The following is a 23,658-nucleotide window of genomic DNA, read 5'->3' on the forward strand; positions in this document are numbered from 1 at the left end:
TGGTGCCGTGTCGCACTTTGACGATTTAGCCAGAGTATGGATATAAGAAATAACAATGAAATTGCGAGCTGCAAGCGTTTGCAATTATGGTGCACGGCAGCGTATTGCAGAGGATCACGTGGCAGTCTATAAAAAGGATATACCCATTAGGGAAGGTCCAAATACATGTGGACTATAACGAATTCTCAGGTACCCGTGCTCATGATCATCTTCCTCTGAAGATGTTGTCCGTCTGTCTCTCCTTCTCTCACCTACTCGTTTCCGCTCAGGTTCCGCGGTATCCACCGCCCCTCCACAAACTCTTGCCATGACGAAGAGGACAGGAAAACAAATCGTCTATGTATATACCAATCTGATGATGATCATGCACCACCGAAATCTGCCCAAACGAATTTGTAATTAGCATCCACACTCCCCGATATAGCAATGGAGCAGATTCATTTGTAGTTGAAATCCCCCTTACTTCAGAGTCTTTGTGTGTATATCCTTTAAAACAGACAGGTAGGAAGAAACTATTGAGTGTTGTAGTTTCAGAACATGTTGTTAGATTAGTTTCACCAGAAATGACTTCATTGCGATTTTAAAATTGTTGTTTAACTGCGATTATCCTAATCACCTTTTGAACAACTAGGCCCAGGAGTATTGGACAAACTATTATAGTATCGACGTACAATAATGATTCGGCAATGATGGCACACTTGTCTAACCACTAGGGACGAGGTGTTGTGGCCCTCTATCCGAACTTCATCGATGTATAGGCCTACTTCTCTCAAGTTCCATGGTCGCCATCAAAAATCGATGATTCTGACTACTTGTTCCCAGAAGCAGGATGACGTAATACCAGGGTCAGATTCATCTGGGTAGGTGTACTACACTTGGTTAACTCCTCGCCGGTGGCATACACAGGAACTTGGTGAAAGTTACAGGGTCAAGGTCGTGGTGATGCTCTGTTAGACATGAGGACTACAGACAGGTCCCTCGCATTAGTTCTAGTTTACATACCAGCTCTCCTTAACGCTGTCAGTACGTTATCTGTTAGTTAAACCAGAAACGTATATATCACAGGATATATGATATAGTAACACAAATGACGAAGGAAACAACTTTTTGACTCGTTCCCTGACCGGGCCTCGAACTCACGATCTACGGCACCCAATCGCCTAGCCAGAAATAATCGCAGCTTATACCGCTGCGCCACATCGGCGTTCATAAAAAGAACGTTTCAATGGCGCAGTGATGGTCGGTGCGATACCCTGACATGATCATTGTGGAAGTCGTCTATTATATGATATGAATACCTGGATCGCAATGTATTTACAAACGGAATATATGATATAAATATATACATCTCTGGGCAAAAACTTCTGTACGGTGGTATTAGTTATCTGTGGTATAGATATGTGTATGAATAAACGCATAAGATTGGGGGGGGGGGGGGGGGCTGAAATTTCAGCGTATGCATAAGTTCTACAAATAGTTAAAGTGAGGCTAATTAAGGTACACAACAGGATTCCAGGAAACACATTTATTTAGGGACATATTATTACGTAGACAGAAAAGAGTTCACCATTCCAGCTGATGTCACTTTTCCAAGATGGGACACAAATTGTTGATCACTCGGCGAAAACGAAACTCCCGCCTTTCCTTTCGTTTTATACCCGAAGCAAACTGCCTCACCGAAAGCTTTGATATCTTCTGGCGTCCACCATCGTGGCTGGCGATCAATCACGTGATCTAAGGCCCCGCCTTCTCTCATGGCGAAATAAACCACGGTGGAACTATTGCACGTGAGTAGGTTGTATCTGTTGTTGGCCTTGAACTTTAACCACCATCTCTTTATCTTATCTTCATCTAAAATTTGGTGGATAATTTTGATGGCGTGGACAGGGAGTCTTCCGTACTCTGCACGAATATCGTCCTGTAAAGTCTGCTGCTCACGTGCTAGCACCCACTCGGTCGCCTGCGAGTGAAACATGATCAAACGAAAATCAGAAGAAAATAAATATGTAAACTAGATCTATCATATGTTTGTTTCATGTTTGAGTATCGTCTCAGTGAGTGGATATATATATGTGATATATTTGCACATTTTTTTTATCAATAATCATATATTTACTGAAATGGAAATGTGATATATATATAATTCATAAAGCAAACAAGGAATTTAACATAGATTGTTAAATGATTTAAAAGTAACGTTTTATTATTCATATGGTAAGCGTGTTAATTACGCTGTGTAGAATTATTATAACTGGTTAAATACGGGAACAAAATCAAATATAAAAATCGTATTTATCGTTCTATGTTGTATTTACGGTTACAAGTTCCGATATAGTATATATACTGTACCTTAAACTGCAGGTTGAAAGAGGCGAGTTATGTGTAAACCCTTGCAGAACCGGTGAATTTATTGTGATATCTACTTTAGGATATAAATGTAACCCAAATCAAGTGCGCCTATTCGAACAGTCTCCAACCAGCGTCTTGTTTCCTGCCCCCTTACTTGGCAATAATTTGCGTTCGGCCTTAATATTTACACACGTGCCCGGTGGGGAAAGTCATTTGTTTTGTCACATTGTTAGACTTTTTTTTCCAAAACTGACCAAACTCCATAAAATCAGTATTTGCTTTTTCACTGTTAGGTCCATGGTTAATACAACAGGTTGGGTTGGGAACTCCCTCGGAAAGTCGAGACAATGTCAATTATGCAAGAAAATTTGTATTTTACGATTGAGCTCGCCCTATATATAACATAAAAAATGGATTTCTGTATATTCAATTGGTAACCGCACATCTTTTTGCCATCTTTGATTCGAACAGCTTTCATTTTTTGACGACTTGCAATGATTCATAGCGACTGAAATCGTCTTTTTTGGAGGGTGTAAAAACCAAGAAATTTGCCGAAAACGAAATATGTTCAATCTAAATATGTTTATATTGATTTCAGTAAGACAGCACTATAAATAGAATGGTCCTTGCTAGCCCCAGTATCCATAGACATCGTAAATCCCATAATAATAGATATTGTAGATCATGTTCAAAAACATCAAATCTGACCTGTGTAAAATACAAATACTCAGCAGATGGTCTACATCTTACTATTACCGTCCACAAATCGCTTCCTTATTAGGAAAGTCAGCCAAGGAAAGTATTTGACAAAAGTATACATGTTTATACAAGACAACAGTCTATTGTATTTATATAAACATAACTACAATATAAACTTACATTGACAGGACTTTTCTCCACCTGATATGTCGGTCTCCAACTTATGTAAAACCCGTCCTCCAGGGCCATGGAGACGTGTCCCCAGGAGGATTTGATGTTCCAAATGTATAACTTCACCACCATCACGAGAAAAGCATCGCTGTAGCGTGTGTCTGAAACGTCGGAAACACATATAATAGCCATTACAACTTCCTCTCCATCTTTGAAACCCAGAGAAAGTGCATTCATTCTCACGTGTTCTTGTTCTGAATATGTCATTACAATATCGGAAGCTCCGTCAGAACTTTGCCAAGGATTCATATTATTAATATCTTTGACTAAAGGAATCACGCGACTATATATAAGGCAGTCGAGTCAAGAGAACAGCCTAGTGATTGGAAATTTGTATACCTGGAACACGTTAAAATGACTGATCGCTAACGCTTGACATATGTAGTGTAGTTGGTCTATATAAGTCTAACACGTGACATTAGTAGTGTAGTTGGTCTATATAAGTCTAACACTTGACATTAGTAGTGTAGTTGGTCTGTATAAGTCTAACACTTGACATTAGTAGTGTAGTTGGTCTATATAAGTCTAACACTTGACATTAGTAGTGTAGTTGGTCTATATAAGTCTAACACTTGACATTAGTAGTGTAGTTGGTCTATATAAGTATATTATGACGTCAGTAGTGTAGTAGGTCTATATAAGTCTAACACTTGACATTAGTAGTGTAGTTGGTCTATATAAGTCTAACACTTGACATTAGTAGTGTAGTTGGTCTATATAAGTCTAACACTTGACATTAGTAGTATAGTAGGTCTATTTAGTTTAACACTTGACATTAGTAGTGTAGTTGGTCTATATAAGTCTAACACTTGACATCTGTAGTGTAGTTGGTCTATATAAGTCTAACACTTGACATTAGTAGTGTAGTTGGTCTATATAAGTATATTATGACGTCAGTAGTGTAGTTGGTCTATATAAGTCTAACACTTGACATCTGTAGTGTAGTTGGTCTATATAAGTCTAACACTTGACATTAGTAGTGTAGTTGGTCTATATAAGTCTAACACTTGACATTAGTAGTGTAGTTGGTCTATATAAGTATATTATGACGTCAGTAGTGTAGTAGGTCTATATAAGTCTAACGCTTGACATTAGTAGTGTAGTTAGTCTATATAAGTATATTATGACGTCAGTAGAGTAGTAGGTCTATATAAGTCTAACACTTGACATTAGTAGTGTAGTTGGTCTATATAAGTCTAACACTTGACATTAGTAGTGTAGTTGGTCTATATAAGTCTAACACTTGACATTAGTAGTGTAGTAGGTCTATATAAGTCTAACACTTGACATTAGTAGTGTAGTAGGTCTATATAAGTCTTACACTTGACATCTGTAGTGTAGTTGGTCTATATAAGTCTAACACTTGACATTAGTATTGTAGTTGGTCTATATAAGTCTAACACTTGACATTAGTAGTGTAGTTGGTCTATATAAGTCTAACACTTGACATTAGTAGTGTAGTTGGTCTATATAAGTCTAACACTTGACATTAGTAGTGTAGTAGGTCTATATAAGTCTAACACTTGACATTAGTAGTGTAGTAGGTCTATATAAGTCTTACACTTGACATTAGTAGTGTAGTAGGTCTATATAAGTCTAACACTTGACATTAGTATTGTAGTTGGTCTATATAAGTCTAACACCTGACATTAGTAGTGTAGTTGGTCTATATAAGTCTAACACTTGACATTAGTAGTGTAGTTGGTCTATATAAGTCTAACACTTGACATTAGTAGTGTAGTAGGTCTATATAAGTCTAACACTTGACATTAGTAGTATAGTAGGTCTATTTAGTTTAACACTTGACATTAGTAGTGTAGTAGGTCTATATAAGTCTAACACTTGACATCTGTAGTGTAGTTGGTCTATATAAGTCTAACACTTGACATTAGTAGTGTAGTTGGTCTATATAAGTATATTATGACGTCAGTAGTGTAGTTGGTCTATATAAGTCTAACACTTGACATCTGTAGTGTAGTTGGTCTATATAAGTCTAACACTTGACATCTGTAGTGTAGTAGGTCTATATAAGTCTAACACTTGACATTAGTAGTATAGTAGGTCTATTTAGTTTAACACTTGACATTAGTAGTGTAGTTGGTCTATATAAGTCTAACACTTGACATTAGTAGTGTAGTAGGTCTATATAAGTCTAACACTTGACATTAGTAGTGTAGTTGGTCTATATAAGTCTAACACTTGACATCTGTAGTGTAGTTGGTCTATATAAGTCTAACACTTGACATTAGTAGTGTAGTTGGTCTATATAAGTCTAACACTTGACATCTGTAGTGTAGTAGGTCTATATAAGTCTAACACTTGACATTAGTAGTGTAGTTGGTCTATATAAGTCTAACACTTGACATTAGTAGTGTAGTTGGTCTATATAAGTCTAACACTTGACGTTAGTAGTGTAGTTGGTCTATATAAGTCTAACACTTGACATTAGTAGTGTAGTTGGTCTATATAAGTCTAACACTTGACATTAGTAGTGTAGTTGGTCTATATAAGTATATTATGACGTCAGTAGTGTAGTTGGTCTATATAAGTCTAACACTTGACATTAGTAGTGTAGTTGGTCTATATAAGTCTGACACCTGACATTAGTAGTGTAGTTGGTCTATATAAGTCTGACACCTGACATTAGTAGTGTAGTAGGTCTATATAAGTCTAACACTTGACATTAGTAGTGTAGTAGGTCTATATAAGTCTAACACTTGACGTTAGTAGTGTAGTAGGTCTATATAAGTCTAACACTTGACATTAGTAGTGTAGTTGGTCTATATCAGTCTAACACTTGACATCTGTAGTGTAGTAGGTCTATATAAGTCTAACACTTGACATTAGTAGTGTAGTTGGTCTATATCAGTCTAACACTTGACGTTAGTAGTGTAGTTGGTCTATATAAGTCTAACACTTGACATTAGTAGTGTAGTTGGTCTATATAAGTCTAACACCTGACATTAGTAGTGTAGTAGGTCTATATAAGTCTAACACTTGACATTAGTAGTGTAGTTGGTCTGTATAAGTCTAACACTTGACATTAGTAGTGTAGTAGGTCTATATAAGTCTAACACTTGACATTAGTAGTGTAGTTGGTCTATATAAGTCTAACACCTGACATTAGTAGTGTAGTAGGTCTATATAAGTCTAACACTTGACATTAGTAGTGTAGTAGGTCTATATAAGTCTAACACTTGACATTAGTAGTGTAGTTGGTCTGTATAAGTCTAACACTTGACATTAGTAGTGTAGTAGGTCTATATAAGTCTAACACTTGACATTAGTAGTGTAGTAGGTCTATATAAGTCTAACACCTGACATCTGTAGTGTAGTAGGTCTATATAAGTCTAACACCTGACATCTGTAGTGTAGTTGGTCTATATAAGTCTAACACTTGACATTAGTAGTGTAGTTGGTCTGTATCAGTCTAACACTTGACATTAGTAGTGTAGTAGGTCTATATAAGTCTAACACTTGACATTAGTAGTGTAGTTGGTCTATATAAGTCTAACACTTGACATTAGTAGTGTAGTAGGTCTATATAAGTCTAACGCTTGACGTTAGTAGTGTAGTTGGTCTATATAAGTCTAACACTTGACATCTGTAGTGTAGTTGGTCTATATAAGTCTAACACTTGACATTAGTAGTGTAGTTGGTCTATATAAGTCTAACACTTGACATTAGTAGTGTAGTTGGTCTATATAAGTCTAACACTTGACATTAGTAGTGTAGTTGGTCTATATAAGTCTAACACCTGACATTAGTAGTGTAGTTGGTCTATATAAGTCTAACACTTGACATTAGTAGTGTAGTAGGTCTATATAAGTCTAACACTTGACATTAGTAGTGTAGTTGGTCTATATAACTCTAACGCTTGACATTAGTAGTGTAGTTGGTCTATATAAGTCTAACACTTGACATTAGTAGTGTAGTAGGTCTATATAAGTCTAACACTTGACATTAGTAGTGTAGTTGGTCTATATAAGTCTAACACTTGACATTAGTAGTGTAGTTGGTCTATATAAGTCTAACACTTGACATTAGTAGTGTAGTTGGTCTTTTTAGTCTAACACTTGCCATTAGTAGTGTAGTTGGTCTATATAACTCTAACACTTGACATCTGTAGTGTAGTTGGTCTATATAAGTGTAACACTTGACATCTGTAGTGTAGTTGGTCTATATAACTATAACACTTGACATCTGTAGTGTAGTTGGTCTATATAAGTCTAACACTTGACATCTGTAGTGTAGTTGGTCTATATAAGTATATTATGACATTAGTAGTGTAGTTGGTCTATATAAGTCTAACACTTGACATTAGTAGTGTAGTTGGTCTATATAAGTCTAACACTTGACATTAGTAGTGTAGTTGGTCTATATAACTCTAACACTTGACATTAGTAGTGTAGTTGGTCTATATAAGTCTAACACCTGACATTAGTAGTGTAGTTGGTCTATATAAGTCTAACACCTGACATTAGTAGTGTAGTTGGTCTATATAACTCTAACACTTGACATTAGTAGTGTAGTAGGTCTATATAACTCTAACACTTGACATTAGTAGTGTAGTTGGTCTATTTAAGTCTAACACCTGACATTAGTAGTGTAGTTGGTCTATATAAGTCTAACACCTGACATTAGTAGTGTAGTAGGTCTATATAAGTCTAACACTTGACATTAGTAGTGTAGTTGGTCTATATAAGTCTAACACTTGACGTTAGTAGTGTAGTTGGTCTATTTAAGTCTAACACCTGACATTAGTAGTGTAGTTGGTCTATATAAGTCTAACACCTGACATTAGTAGTGTAGTAGGTCTATATAAGTCTAACACTTGACGTTAGTAGTGTAGTTGGTCTATATAAGTCTAACACCTGACATTAGTAGTGTAGTTGGTCTATATAAGTCTAACACTTGACATTAGTAGTGTAGTTGGTCTATATAAGTCTAACACTTGACATTAGTAGTGTAGTTGGTCTATATAAGTCTAACACTTGACATTAGTAGTGTAGTTGGTCTATATAAGTCTAACACTTGACATTAGTAGTGTAGTTGGTCTATATAAGTCTAACACTTGACATTAGTAGTGTAGTTGGTCTATATAACTCTAACGCTTGACATTAGTAGTGTAGTTGGTCTATATAAGTCTAACGCTTGACATTAGTAGTGTAGTAGGTCTATATAAGTCTAACACTTGACATTAGTAGTGTAGTTGGTCTATATAAGTCTAACACTTGACATTAGTAGTGTAGTAGGTCTATATAAGTCTAACACTTGACATTAGTAGTGTAGTTGGTCTATATAACTCTAACGCTTGACATTAGTAGTGTAGTTGGTCTATATAAGTCTAACACTTGACATTAGTAGTGTAGTAGGTCTATATAAGTCTAACACTTGACATCTGTAGTGTAGTTGGTCTATATAAGTGTAACACTTGACATCTGTAGTGTAGTTGGTCTATATAACTATAACACTTGACATCTGTAGTGTAGTTGGTATATATAAGTCTAACACTTGACATCTGTAGTGTAGTTGGTCTATATAAGTATATTATGACATTAGTAGTGTAGTTGGTCTATATAAGTCTAACACTTGACATTAGTAGTGTAGTTGGTCTATATAAGTCTAACACTTGACATTAGTAGTGTAGTTGGTCTATATAAGTCTAACACTTGACATTAGTAGTGTAGTTGGTCTATATAAGTCTAACACTTGACGTCAGTAGTGTAGTTGGTCTATATAACTCTAACACTTGACATTAGTAGTGTAGTTGGTCTATATAAGTCTAACACCTGACATTAGTAGTGTAGTTGGTCTATATAAGTCTAACACCTGACATTAGTAGTGTAGTTGGTCTATATAACTCTAACACTTGACATTAGTAGTGTAGTAGGTCTATATAACTCTAACACTTGACATTAGTAGTGTAGTTGGTCTATATAAGTCTAACACCTGACATTAGTAGTGTAGTTGGTCTATATAAGTCTAACACCTGACATTAGTAGTGTAGTAGGTCTATATAAGTCTAACACTTGACATTAGTAGTGTAGTTGGTCTATATCAGTCTAACACTTGACGTTAGTAGTGTAGTAGGTCTATATAAGTCTAACACTTGACATTAGTAGTGTAGTAGGTCTATATAAGTCTAACACTTGACATTAGTAGTGTAGTAGGTCTATATAAGTCTAACACTTGACATTAGTAGTGTAGTAGGTCTATATAAGTCTAACACTTGACATTAGTAGTGTAGTTGGTCTATATAAGTCTAACACCTGACATTAGTAGTGTAGTAGGTCTATATAAGTCTAACACTTGACATTAGTAGTGTAGTAGGTCTATATAAGTCTAACACTTGACATTAGTAGTGTAGTAGGTCTATATAAGTCTAACGCTTGACATTAGTAGTGTAGTTGGTCTATATATAACTCTAACACTTGACATCTGTAGTGTAGTTGGTCTATATAAGTGTAACACTTGACATCTGTAGTGTAGTTGGTCTATATAACTATAACACTTGACATCTGTAGTGTAGTTGGTATATATAAGTCTAACACTTGACATCTGTAGTGTAGTTGGTCTATATAAGTATATTATGACATTAGTAGTGTAGTTGGTCTATATAAGTCTAACACTTGACATTAGTAGTGTAGTTGGTCTATATAAGTCTAACACTTGACATCTGTAGTGTAGTAGGTCTATATAAGTCTAACACCTGACATAAGTAGTGTAGTTGGTCTATATAAGTCTAACACTTGACATTAGTAGTGTAGTAGGTCTATATAAGTCTAACACTTGACATTAGTAGTGTAGTTGGTCTATATAAGTCTAACACCTGACATTAGTAGTGTAGTTGGTCTATATAAGTCTAACACTTGACGTCAGTAGTGTAGTTGGTCTATATAACTCTAACACTTGACATTAGTAGTGTAGTTGGTCTATATAAGTCTAACACCTGACATTAGTAGTGTAGTTGGTCTATATAAGTCTAACACCTGACATTAGTAGTGTAGTTGGTCTATATAACTCTAACACTTGACATTAGTAGTGTAGTAGGTCTATATAACTCTAACACTTGACATTAGTAGTGTAGTTGGTCTATATAAGTCTAACACCTGACATTAGTAGTGTAGTTGGTCTATATAAGTCTAACACCTGACATTAGTAGTGTAGTAGGTCTATATAAGTCTAACACTTGACATTAGTAGTGTAGTTGGTCTATATAAGTCTAACACCTGACATTAGTAGTGTGGTTGGTCTATATAAGTCTAACACTTGACATTAGTAGTGTAGTTGGTCTATATAAGTCTAACACCTGACATTAGTAGTGTAGTTGGTCTATATAAGTATATTATGACGTCAGTAGAGTAGTAGGTCTATATAAGTCTAACACTTGACATCTGTAGTATAGTTGGTCTATATAAGTCTAACACCTGACATTAGTAGTGTGGTTGGTCTATATAAGTCTAACACTTGACATTAGTAGTGTAGTTGGTCTATATAAGTCTAACACTTGACATTAGTAGTGTAGTTGGTCTATATAAGTCTAACACCTGACGTTAGTAGTGTAGTTGGTCTATATAAGTTTAACACTTGACATTAGTAGTGTAGTTGGTCTGTATATATGTAGATCTAACACTTGTCTATCATATTATATATTCCTACAGTAAATAGATTTTCTTTGTGCTATTTCGTGTCAATTTCTAAGTCATTTTGACTTTTAAAGGAGAAACTTTTTTTTTTAATTCAACTATCATATTAGATATATTTATTAATTTTTTAGTTAATCTAACAGTAATTACATGTCCATTGGGTTTTTTCAGTACAATTTTTGCCGATGGTTAATTGAAATAATAGGCAGTAGTCATATCTTTGGTCCATTATTCTCGTGAGAAAATGTGCCCACAATGTGTCGGCCAAAGTGTAATCAAGACAATCGACAACCAATATATATCAACACATACTTCATAAACAAACTGATATCATAACAACATAATAAGGATAGTCCAAATACGGACTTAATTCCGTCATTATATGGTGATGAATGGCGTCTAGTGCCACCGATACTTACATGTTTGAAAAAAAAAAACACTCACGACTGAGGGTACTTCCTTGTTTGTGTTAAATCCTGGTAATGGAAAACCGGTTCTTGGAAATCTATTGGCAGGGGATATCTCAGCATTTCATATACCCTACTTATATACAGTAAATATAATAGAGTGAGCTATAGATAGATTTGTCATACAACACTAATTAGACGTGCTCTGGTGATCCTAATCTTGGCTACAGTGTGTATTGATGGTCCGCCGTTATACAACCAAGTAATTATTAAGTACCTTGACGGACGTTATACAAACAAGTAATTATTAAGTACCCTGACTCCGTCTTTATAAATATTAGATCATTATTATCTGTGTCAGGATTGATATGTTGGTATCATATAGCCGTGATATATGGAACTGTTTATAGTATAAATACATTAACCACCAAAAAGTACGCCTTCAGATTCAAATTATTTCCTTGTGTTACAAGACACTATCATCGTGAGACACCGGAAGCAAAGAATTGTATATTACAATGACAACTTCGGATAGTGAATGAAAATATGCATGTCATTATCGGAAACATGCCACACTTAATACAGTAAAATATCAATAGAAAGTCCCTCATTTATAACGATACAGTAAAATCTCCATATAATGTCCCTCAATTATCACTTTACAGTAAAACCTCTATATAATGTCCCTCAATAATCACTATACAGTAAAACCTCTATATAATGTCCCTCAATTATCACTTTACAGTAAAACCTCTATATAATGTCCCTCAATTATCACTTTACAGTAAAACCTCTATATAATGTCCCTCAATTTTCACTTTACAGTAAAACCTCCATATAATGTCCCTCAATTATCACTTTACAGTAAAACCTCTAAATAATATCCCTCGATTATCACTTTACATTAAAACCTCCATATAATGTCCCTCGATTATCACTTTACAGTAAAACCTCTATATAATGTCCCTCAATTATCACTTTACAGTAAAACTTCTATATAATGTCCCTCAATAATCACTATACAGTAAAACCTCCATATAATGTCCCTCGATTATCACTTTACAGTAAAACCTCTATATAATGTCCCTCGATTATCACTTTACATTAAAACCTCCATATAATGTCCCCCGATTATCACTTTACAGTAAAACCTCTATATAATGTCCCTCAATTATCATTGTACAGTAAAACCTCTATGTAATGTCCCTTAATTATCACTTTACAGTAAAACCTCCATATAATGTCCCTCGATTATCACTTTACAGTAAAACCTCTATATAATGTCCCTCGATTATCACTTTACAGTAAAACCTCTATATAATGTCCCTCAATTATCACTTTACAGTAAAACCTCTATATAATGTCCCTCAATAATTACTATACAGTAAAACCTCTATATAATGTCCCTCAAATATCACTTTACAGTAAAACCTCCATATAATGTCCCTCAAAAATCACTATACAGTAAAACCTCCATATAATGTCCCTTAATTATCATTATACAGTAAAACCTCTATATAATGTCCCTCGATTATCACTTTACAGTAAAACCTCCATATAATGTCCCTCGATTATCACTTTACATTAAAACCTCCATATAATGTCCCCCGATTATCACTTTACAGTAAAACCTCTATATAATGTCCCTCAATTATCATTATACAGTAAAACCTCTATGTAATGTCCCTTAATTATCACTTTACAGTAAAACCTCCATATAATGTCCCTCGATTATCACTTTACAGTAAAACCTTTATATAATGTCCCTCGATTATCACTTTACAGTAAAACCTCTATATAATGTCCCTCAATTATCACTTTACAGTAAAACCTCTATATAATGTCCCTCAATAATCACTATACAGTAAAACCTCTATATAATGTCCCTCAATTATCACTTTACAGTAAAACCTCCATATAATGTCCCTCAATAATCACTATATAGTAAAACCTCCATATAATGTCCCTTAATTATCATTATACAGTAAAACCTCTATATAATGTCCCTCGATTATCACTTTACAGTAAAACCTCCATATAATGTCCCCCGATTATCACTATACAGTAAAACCTGCATATAATGTCCCTCGATTATCACTTTACAGTAAAACCTCCATATAATGTCCCTCCATTATCACTTTACAGTAAAACCTCCATATAATGTCCCTCGATTATACATCAATGCCCTTCGTTTAAATCACATGTTAAACCTCAATATACAGCCCAATGACACGTGTTTATCACTAACACTGATGTGTCAATTCAAGTTTATCCCGGGGCCTTACAAGCTGTATGTCCCTCATTTATCGATACATATTGAATGTCCATCTTCCCATTCTATATCTAAATCACCATCATCTTATACCATAGCCCCATTTCTCTTTCCTTTTTACTTATATTTTGGATGTCCTGACAAGTCTTCAAAACCATAAAGTTTACATTATTTTCTATTTTATAATCTAACTATTGAATTAAACGTTGTCGGTGGTTGTGACATGTGAGACAGGGGAATTACGTTAGTAAATACGGTATTTAAGATCGTTTTGGGTTTAAATCCCGACTCCCATTATATCTATAGAATATATGCAATCGACGTTACTATCATTGTATATAAGCAAGGCGGCGACCTTTCAGTATTCTGACATACCCTGGGTACGTAATTACCCATTGGAAATTTGCATTTTATAGATATACAAAATATATAATGGTCACGTGCAATTTAAATTGAATTGCTGTACAAATAGGGATCCAATTAAGTCCTCCGGTGTCTCGTTATATTGAAACTTCTCAAACTATTATTACACCAGGGTAGAACTATTATATATAATATCAGGTATTTGTGTTCTTTATTTCTCCCCTTACAAACTTGATCTGTCATTTCATTATGAAAGTAATTCATCGTCAATTAATGTTTTTATTCAGAATAGGATAAAAGCAAATATTATCAAAGACGGGTGTTTTATCAGACATGTTCATACAAATAACAGGGAACTGTCATGTGTTTGTAAACATTGTACATACATTATTATAAATTCTACACTCTGTATGTATCAGGAAACTATCAGTATGTATTTTGTATGTACAGTATCATACAATAGCCAGGTGGTTAAGACATGTCTGTATGTACCATGTTCGGTATAACAGGAAGTTAAGACATGTCTGTATGTACCATGTTCAGTATAACAAGACATTAAGACATGTCTGTATGTACCATGTTCGGTATACCAGGAAGTTAAGACATGTCTGTATGTACCATGTTCAGTATAACAGTAAGTTAAGACATGTCTGTATGTACCATGTTCGGTATACCAGTAAGTTAAGACATGTCTGTATGTACCATGTTCGGTATAACAAGACATTAAGACATGTCTGTATGTACCATGTTCGGTATACCAGGAAGTTAAGACATGTCAGTATGTACCATGTTCAGTATAACAGTAAGTTAAGACATGTCTGTATGTACCATGTTCGGTATAACAGGAAGTTAAGACATGTCTGTATGTACCATGTTCAGTATAACAGTAAGTTAAGACATGTCTGTATGTACCATGTTCGGTATAACAAGAAGTTAAGACATGTCTGTATGTACCATGTTCAGTATAACAAGAAGTTAAGACATGTCTGTATGTACCATGTTCGGTATAACAGTAAGTTAAGACATGTCTGTATGTACCATGTTCGGTATAACAAGACATTAAGACATGTCTGTATGTACCATGTTCGGTATAACAGTAAGTTAAGACATGTCTGTATGTACCATGTTCAGTATAACAAGCCGTTAAGACATGTCTGTATGTACCATGTTCAGTATAACAAGAAGTTAAGACATGTCTGTATGTACCATGTTCGGTATAACAGTAAGTTAAGACATGTCTGTATGAACCATGTTCGGTATAACAGGAAGTTAAGACATGTCTGTATGAACCATGTTCAGTATAACAGGAGGTTAAGACATGTCTGTATGTACCATGTTCAGTATAACAGGAAGTTAAGACATGTCTGTATGTATCATGTTCAGTATAACAGTAAGTTAAGACATGTCTGTATGTACCATGTTCAGTATAACAGTAAGTTAAGACATGTCTGTATGTACCATGTTCAGTATAACAGTAAGTTAAGACATGTCTGTATGTACCATGTTCAGTATAACAGGAAGTTAAGACATGTCTGTATGTACCATGTTCGGTATAACAGTAAGTTAAGACATGTCTGTATGAACCATGTTCAGTACAACAGTAAGTTAAGACATGTCTGTATGTACCATGTTCAGTATAACAGGAAGTTAAGACATGTCTGTATGTACCATGTTCAGTATAACAGTAAGTTAAGACATGTCTGTATGTACCATGTTCGGTATAACAGTAAGTTAAGACATGTCTGTATGTACCATGTTCAGTATAACAGGAAGTTAAGACATGTCTGTATGTACCATGTTCAGTATAACAGGAAGTTAAGACATGTCTGTATGTACCATGTTCAGTATAACAGTAAGTTAAGACATGTCTGTATGTACCATGTTCAGTATAACAGTAAGTTAAGACATGTCTGTATGTACCATGTTCAGTATAACAGGAAGTTAAGACATATCTGTATGTACCATGTTCAGTATAACAGTAAGTTAAGACATGTCTGTATGTACCATGTTCAGTATAACAGTAAGTTAAGACATGTCTGTATGTACCATGTTCAGTATAACAGGAAGTTAAGACATGTCTGTATGTACCATGTTCAGTATAACAGGAAGTTAAGACATGTCTGTATGTACCATGTTCAGTATAACAGGAAGTTAAGACATGTCTGTATGTACCATGTTCAGTATAACAGGAAGTTAAGACATGTCTGTATGTACCATGTTCAGTATAACAAGAAGTTAAGACATGTCTGTATGTACCATGTTCAGTATAACAAGAAGTTAAGACATGTCTGTATGTACCATGTTCAGTATAACAAGAAGTTAAGACATGTCTGTATGTACCATGTTCAGTATAACAAGAAGTTAAGATATGTCTGTATGTACCATGTTCAGTATAACAAGAAGTTAAGACATGTCTGTATGAACCATGTTCAGTATAACAAGAAGTTAAGACATGTCTGTATGTACCATGTTCGGTATACCAGGAAGTTAAGACATGTCTGTATGTACCATGTTCAGTATAACAAGAAGTTAAGACATGTCTGTATGTACCATGTTCGGTATACCAGGAAGTTAAGACATATTTGTTATTATAGACATGTGGTGTATAATACATGTTGTATTAACCAATAAATAAATACTATTGTACACTGTGTTGATATTGATAATTGAATGATTTACTTAATATTTTCTCTGACGAAGTGCAAACATAATAGTTACATTTTGTGTATATACATCTAATGATAATATTTACCCCGTTCTCCGTGCCAAAGATCATCCGTCCGTAATCCAGCACATACACGAGTAGAAATGTAATATTCCTTAAGCCTTCCAATTTCACATTGTATATATATAAACTGAAGCGACCTATGGTAAACGGTCTACACTCTATATTTATATTTTGTGTAATTAAAGCTGACGTAATCATGAAATGTATTCCTAATGTAGCATTATTAATATGTCATATCACTTTATATTTTACTTTATATTTACTATGTTTGGTTAATACAAGTGACTGATTAAGATTATTTTAAGGCACATATGTGCCGGCTTTCTATTCTTAAATGGTGCCTTTTGTGGCGAGGAAGAAAAAAGCATCGTTGATGTGTTTTTTCTGCTTATTGATTAGGCTTCCGTTTTATTAGGATCACAATTTACCAACTATTTCTCCGATCATTCAAAATGTCTGCTTTATTCTAGGAGTCGCAATAAATATCATACAAATAAGATTCATCTGCAAATAACTTGATAATAGAATCCATATTCTTTTCACAATATCCCCCATGACTATGAGAAATAAATGAGGACAAAGTATGGAAACTTGTGACTGAACACCAGCCTCAATATTAGGCCAATTAGATTTCCCATTTAATGAATTAATTAATAAATTAATGATTTAATAGTTTACAGAGTAGACCGTTGTGGCAAACACGATCGAAATATTTGGTAATATCGTAAAACACTATTTGTATTTCCTTGTCAAGTGAAGTGAGTATTATGACGTGAATCATAGCAAGAAGTTGGGAAGTCGGCGAGTCGCCTGCCTAGTCTGATTGACGGGGTGGCAGGAGGGAACGGGTTAGCAAAATGTTGGTATGTAATCGGTTAAAATAATCTTGCCTTTTTATGTACTGAAGTAACGTTTGCAGTTTCTATTCAAACTGAAACACGTTGAAGTTAAGGTATTTGTCAAAAGAGACAACTCAGTGGATATATAGAATATCTTCACAAGCTCTGGACTAAAAGCTTTGGAACAATCAATGTTATAATAGCGTGTTTGACGTCAGCAGCCGTTATATTTCGTCATCAAGAGAAGGGAAGTTTATGATCTTTATTAAATTCTGTTTGGAAAAAACTCATTAAAGTAACAACCTTTCTGAAAGTCACCTGTGACTACAGTGCCATTGTGGATCAAGGGAGGCACCGGGACTTGGCATGGATTCCCAATCCATGGTCCAAATATAATACATATATAGACCATGTGTTGTGAAGTCCCTATTAGTGAAGGTAAACAAAATTAACAGCATTCATCTGTCATTTGCACAAATACTTGAAGGTTTTCTCAGCGTTCCACATCTCTGTAACACATTGGATTGGATCCTTCTTTATATTAGTCAATATGGCGGAATGCTAACCAATGAACACTGTCCATGGTACATTTGGCTGACTTATATGTGCGTTTCTGTTTCCGGCTTAGCCCATGTATTTCTTTTGACATCCGTGGAGGTGTTGGGAATACAAGAATTAGCGATATCTAGCAAGGTATACATGACATGTTTAACTGAAAATTTACATCGCCAGTATCAATTAAATTGTTCCAATTAACTGCGCTCAATTTATGCCTAAACATTGAGTAGTTGCCTTGGTCAAAGAGCCAAACATGACTCTTGAAGACCTTGGTATCTTATCGGCTGGTCAAGAAAACTTCCTCAGACAAAACATTTACTTCTTGTATGAACGCAACTTGTATAAACTACATCAAGTGTTGATATAGAATTATGTATTCTCGCGATTCCGGGAATAGCGGGTGTTATTTTTCTTTTCGGTTCGATACGGACATTACCGAAGGTTCTCAGCCAATCGGATTCGTCTCATACACAGCACGTGCGATACATGTACGTTGTATAGGGTACCTGGGTTATTTTCTAGCCTTGTTTCTAGTTTTGTTAAAATTTTGGCAGCTTTTATGGGGATGCATGTATACATTACGTTTTGGCAGGATCAGCGGTTTAGAGAAGGTGGATATTGTAGAGTAACCCCAGAAAGCATTTTGTGAAAAAAGCCAATTTTTTGTGAACAAATGGTATTTAAATGTCTTCCATATTCAGTCCATTCAAAATTATTTAGCGCATAGAGAACTTTAATCATTACTGACCCTAATCCTGCCCATAGTTCAACCCCCCCCCCCCCCCCCCCCCCCCCCCCCCCCCTCATGACTTGTTGAACAAAAGAAGGCCTAACAGACCACTGTTACACTCAATATATACATGTGCCTTTCCTAATATACATATTGAGACCACGTCATTAAATGTCCGTCGCTGTTTATTATGAAATAGGACGTTAATACGATATATTACATGACCGATAGTGACTTAACAAATCTTGTAACAATATATCCCATATACCCCAACTCATTGTTTTGCCATAACGTTTTTTTACACTTTCTTCCTAACGAAAAATAGCTTCTCAGTCCATGATTTGAAATATTGTATTATTAAAGCGCGTCTACCCTATTTATAAAATCGTGTTTGACTGAGCCTTTTAACACCTACTAAAGTGTCGTTCTCATAATGAGAGATAGGTGTGTAGGTGCGGGTTGCAAAGTCGCCTTTAGGAGAGACGATAAAAACCAAGAAATATGTTGGAATCGTAAAAAAAAAGTAGGAGTCTTCCTTTAGTCTGCGTTTCTTCTCTCTGGATTATGCAGATTGTAAAGCCTGGACAAGTTGGACGAGAACACAGTTTCTAGATATTGTTTTTACATTGTTCGTCCTCTACTGACACTGGTATTTACACTCCACGAGGATGCACTACTGTTTTTTCTGGGTAAAAGTGAAGACGGGTACATCAAGGAAACAGTGTTCAACTCCTTTTAACATGTCAGTTTCCAGTATATCGAAAACATTTCATTCCATAGTAAAAGCATTACACATATATCGTGCCGTTGTTCCTTGGAAGTGAACATCTTACAAGAGAAAACGTTCTGGAGCACATCGAAGTGTTCTCCGAAGCAATTTCGGCAAGCGGGCGACTGTCATACTTGACGGCACATATCTCTTTATTCCTAAGAGTTTTGGTCAAAAGCTCCAGAGAATCTCCTACTTTGGCCAGAAAAAGCGGAACTATTTGAAGTTCATGAGCATAGCCCTGCCTGATGGTTACATTCTTGACATAGTAGGACCATTTCCTGTAAGTGATGACGATTCGAAAATTACAAAAACCGTCATGGATAGTCTCCCCTGGCTGGAGAAAGGTGACAATGTCGTTGTGGATTGAGGGTTTAGTCTTGCCATATTTGGAATCACGTGGTCTGACAACAAGGATGTCGTCTTATCTTAAACCTGGGCAGACACAACATAACGAACTGCAAACTAACATTGAATCTACTAAATCCAGATGGGTAGTGGAGTCATATCACAGACACTTCAAGCAATGGCTGGTTTTAAACACAACTTGCCTCCAACTATTTCATTGATGTCATCGAGGCACTCGTTAGAATAGTAACAGCCTGTCTGAATGGAACACGAGGACCCATATATGTTAAAACACCAGAGCGAGACACAAAGGATAGAGCTTTGGCTGACAAAATGATAGCACCTTAAATGTTCACAACACCTTAGTTCAGGGCCTGAAAGACGAGTCAGATCTTACCAGAAGGGCCAACTAGATGCAACTATTGATAATTATGACTTTCCAAAGCTAGACATGGAATGCATTCGGACAATATCATGTGACGCATACCAAACATCACTGGCAATTGGCTACATCAGTGGTCATCTCAGTGACGATGGTGACTATGAGATCTGGATCTATTGGCACTCACGGGACATTGTGCGGTGTCGGATGCACGCGAGGCGTACGAGGAGTGTAAAGTATAATGTTTGGATCCAGCACGACAGTTCTGACACCGTTAACCACATACAGGATTATTGTTGCGATTGTCCTACTAGACAGAGAACAATGGGGTATGTATCCATGTAGCCAGTATCATATACTATTATGGATACTACATGCATTTGGAAACCAGTAAACCTTTGCATCCAAAAGTCAAAAGGTCTAAGACAAACCTCAGGTAATGTAGATTTCGCTTCCAACGTTCATCTTCTAGGTTTTAGGTATGGTCGTCTTGGACAATTGAACTACGATGTGGACCAACACTGACATACGGCTAATCTGATTTTAGGACGAGGGAGCCATATTGGTTCCAGATTAAGTGGTCTGCTGTGGGAGTTAACCACTACTATCCGGAGTCGGAATGAATACATTATTTAACAGTTATAACATAAAATATGCGACAATATGGAAACACATCCCACCAGTCTAGTTTTCTGTGACAAAGGAGACAAGGCTCGGGGAACAGAGTGTGACACAGGGAACAAGACCCGTGGAACAGGGTGTGACATAGGGAACAGGGGCCGGGGAACAGGGGCCGGGGAACAGGGGCCGGGGACAGAGTGAGACCTATGGAGCAGGGGCCGGGAAAGAGAGTGACATAGGGAACAGGGGCCGGGGAACAGAGTGAGACATAGGGAACAAGACCCGTGGAACAGGGTGTGACATAGGGAACAGGGGCCGGTGAACAGAGTGAGATATAGGGAGCAGGGGCCGGGGAACAGAGTGAGACATAGGGAACAAGGGCCGGGGAACAGAGTGAGACATAGGGAACAGGGGCCGGTGAACGGAGTGAGACATAGGGAACAGGGGCCGGGGAACAGAGTCTGACATAGGGAACAAGACCCGTGGAACAGAGTCTGACATAGGGAACAGGGGCCGGGGATCACATCCCACCAGTCTAGTTTTCTGTGACAAAGGAGACAGGGCTCGGGGAACAGAGTGTGACACAGGGAACAAGACCCGTGGAACAGGATGTGACATAGGGAACAGTGGCCGGGGAACAGGGTGTGACATAGGGAACAGGGGCCGGGGACAGAGTGAGACCTATGGAGCAGGGGCCGGGAAAGAGAGTGACATAGGGAACAGGGGCCGGGGAACAGAGTGAGACATAGGGAACAAGACCCGTGGAACAGGGTGTGACATAGGGAACAGGAGCCGGTGAACGGAGTGAGACATAGGGAACAGGGGCCGGGGAACAGAGTGTGACATAGGGAACAAGACCCGTGGAAGAGAGTCTGACATAGGGAACAGGAGCCGGGGAACAGAGTGAGACATAGGGAACAGGGGCCGGGGATCACATCCCACCAGTCTAGTTTTCTGTGACAAAGGAGACAGGGCTCGAGGAACAGAGTGTGACACAGGGAACAAGACCCGTGGAACAGGGTGTGACATAGGGAACAGGGGCCGGGGAACAGGGTGTGACATAGGGAACAGGGGCCGGGGACAGAGTGAGACCTATGGAGCAGGGGCCGGGAAAGAGAGTGACATAGGGAACAGGGGCCGGGGAACAGAGTGAGACATAGGGAACAAGACCCGTGGAACAGGGTGTGACATAGGGAACAGGGGCCGGTGAACAGAGTGAGACAAAGGGAGCAGGGGCCGGGGAACAGAGTGAGACATAGGGAACAAGGGCCGGGGAACAGAGTGAGACATAGGGAACAGGGGCCGGTGAACGGAGTGAGACATAGGGAACAGGGGCCGGGGAACAGAGTGTGACATAGGGAACAAGACCCGTGGAACAGAGTCTGACATAGGGAACAGGGGCCGGGGAACAGAGTGAGACATAGGGAACAGGGGCCGTGGAACAGAGTGTGACATAGGGAACAGAATGTGACATAGGGAACAAGGGCCGGGGAACAGAGTGAGACATAGGGAACAGGGGCCGGTGAACGGAGTGAGACATAGGGAACAGGGGCCGGGGAACAGAGTGTGACATAGGGAACAAGACCCGTGGAACAGAGTCTGACATAGGGAACAGGGGCCGGGGAACAGAGTGAGACAAAGGGAACAGGGGCCGTGGAACAGAGTGTGACATAGGGAACAGAATGTGACATAGGGAACAGGGGCCGGGGAACAGAGCGGGACCAGTGTCGCATAGGGAACAGAGTCACATAAGGAACAGAGAGTGACATAGGGAACAGGAACCGGGGAACAGAGTGTCTGACAAAGGGAACAAGTGTCTGTAGTGGTACTGGACTGGGTCGATCATCGGTGACCAGGTAATCATCCGGCTAGTGTTCGGAGGTCCCGGGTTCGAACCCCGGTCTGGCCGCTGCATTTTCTCCTCCGAGTCCTGTTACAAAAATGGCGCCCAACTAAAATACCCACGGTGGTGGTATAAGGGTCTCGTGTGTCTTCGAGGGCGAAGACTTGGAAAAAAGGAGGGAGGTGTGTAGCGGTACAGACTGGGTCGATCATCGGTGACCAGGTAGCTCAATTGGTAGAGCATCCGGCTAGTGTTCGGAGATCCTGGGCTCGACATGCCACATAAGGAACATAGTGTCACATAGGGAACAGAGTGTGGCATAGAGGTTGGAAGTTAATCTTTTACTTTTTCCTTTCTCTTTAATTGGAGTGGGGTCGGGATCGGACAATCGGGTTCAGTTCACTAGATACAATTAGTATTGTCATTTTCGCGTTATTTTGTTTTCGTTAAAAAAGACACATGGCGTATTTAGCTGAAGTAAGTCTCTTTAAAAAGATCTCGCCTTTATGCTGGCTTTACTTTTTCTGCGAATCGAGGAAGTAGGCCTAGCCGCGGGACCCCGCTTACATACATGTTTCTGATACGCTGTTACCTTAGTCTTACTCATGTCCGAAATATGTATAGGGACATTTTTAAACGTCAATCGGTCGACGAACGTGCTACATCGACTGAGTTAGACGGTCAAAACATACCTAGATTAATTCATGTATGAAAATATAACATTTAATCAAACGAATATTGGTTATATAAACTTTTCAAACAGGTGTCCCCATTCAATATGCCTTTTTGAGAAAGTGAAAGTAGAACAGGAAGTGCGCATAGAGGGAAGTGTTGAATTCACATGAATTTGATTGGTTAATTTTGAAGAAT

At 37.5% G+C, this 23,658-nt stretch overlaps 1 protein-coding gene across 1 annotated transcript; it reads right to left on the minus strand.

Moving 5' to 3' along the window:
• Nucleotides 1-1,510: 1,510 nt before the first annotated feature.
• On the minus strand, nt 1,511-11,393 carry LOC117338418. The gene is made up of 3 exons (XM_033899773.1): nt 11,373-11,393; nt 3,229-3,380; nt 1,511-1,960 (listed from the first exon to the last, which is right to left on the minus strand). The coding sequence occupies exons 2-3, from the start codon at nt 3,349-3,351 to the stop codon at nt 1,544-1,546; spliced, it is 540 nt and encodes a 179-aa protein (XP_033755664.1). The 5' UTR covers nt 3,352-3,380; nt 11,373-11,393; the 3' UTR covers nt 1,511-1,543.
• Between the last annotated feature and the right edge of the window lie 12,265 nt (nt 11,394-23,658).

This window comes from Pecten maximus, chromosome 11 (assembly GCF_902652985.1).
Source record: "Pecten maximus chromosome 11, xPecMax1.1, whole genome shotgun sequence".
NCBI lineage: Eukaryota > Metazoa > Mollusca > Bivalvia > Pectinida > Pectinidae > Pecten > Pecten maximus.

What these genes read in the sequence shown, in the direction of transcription:
- LOC117338418 (XM_033899773.1), bottom strand. Translation starts at nt 3,351, where the DNA reads ATGGTGGTGAAGTTATACATTTGGAACATCAAATCCTCCTGGGGACAC. An exon ending in TGGAGAAAAGTCCTGTCAAT is followed by an intron (nt 1,961 to 3,228) that starts GTAAGTTTATAT and finishes TTTCACTCGCAG; the next exon opens with GCGACCGAGTGGGTGCTAGC.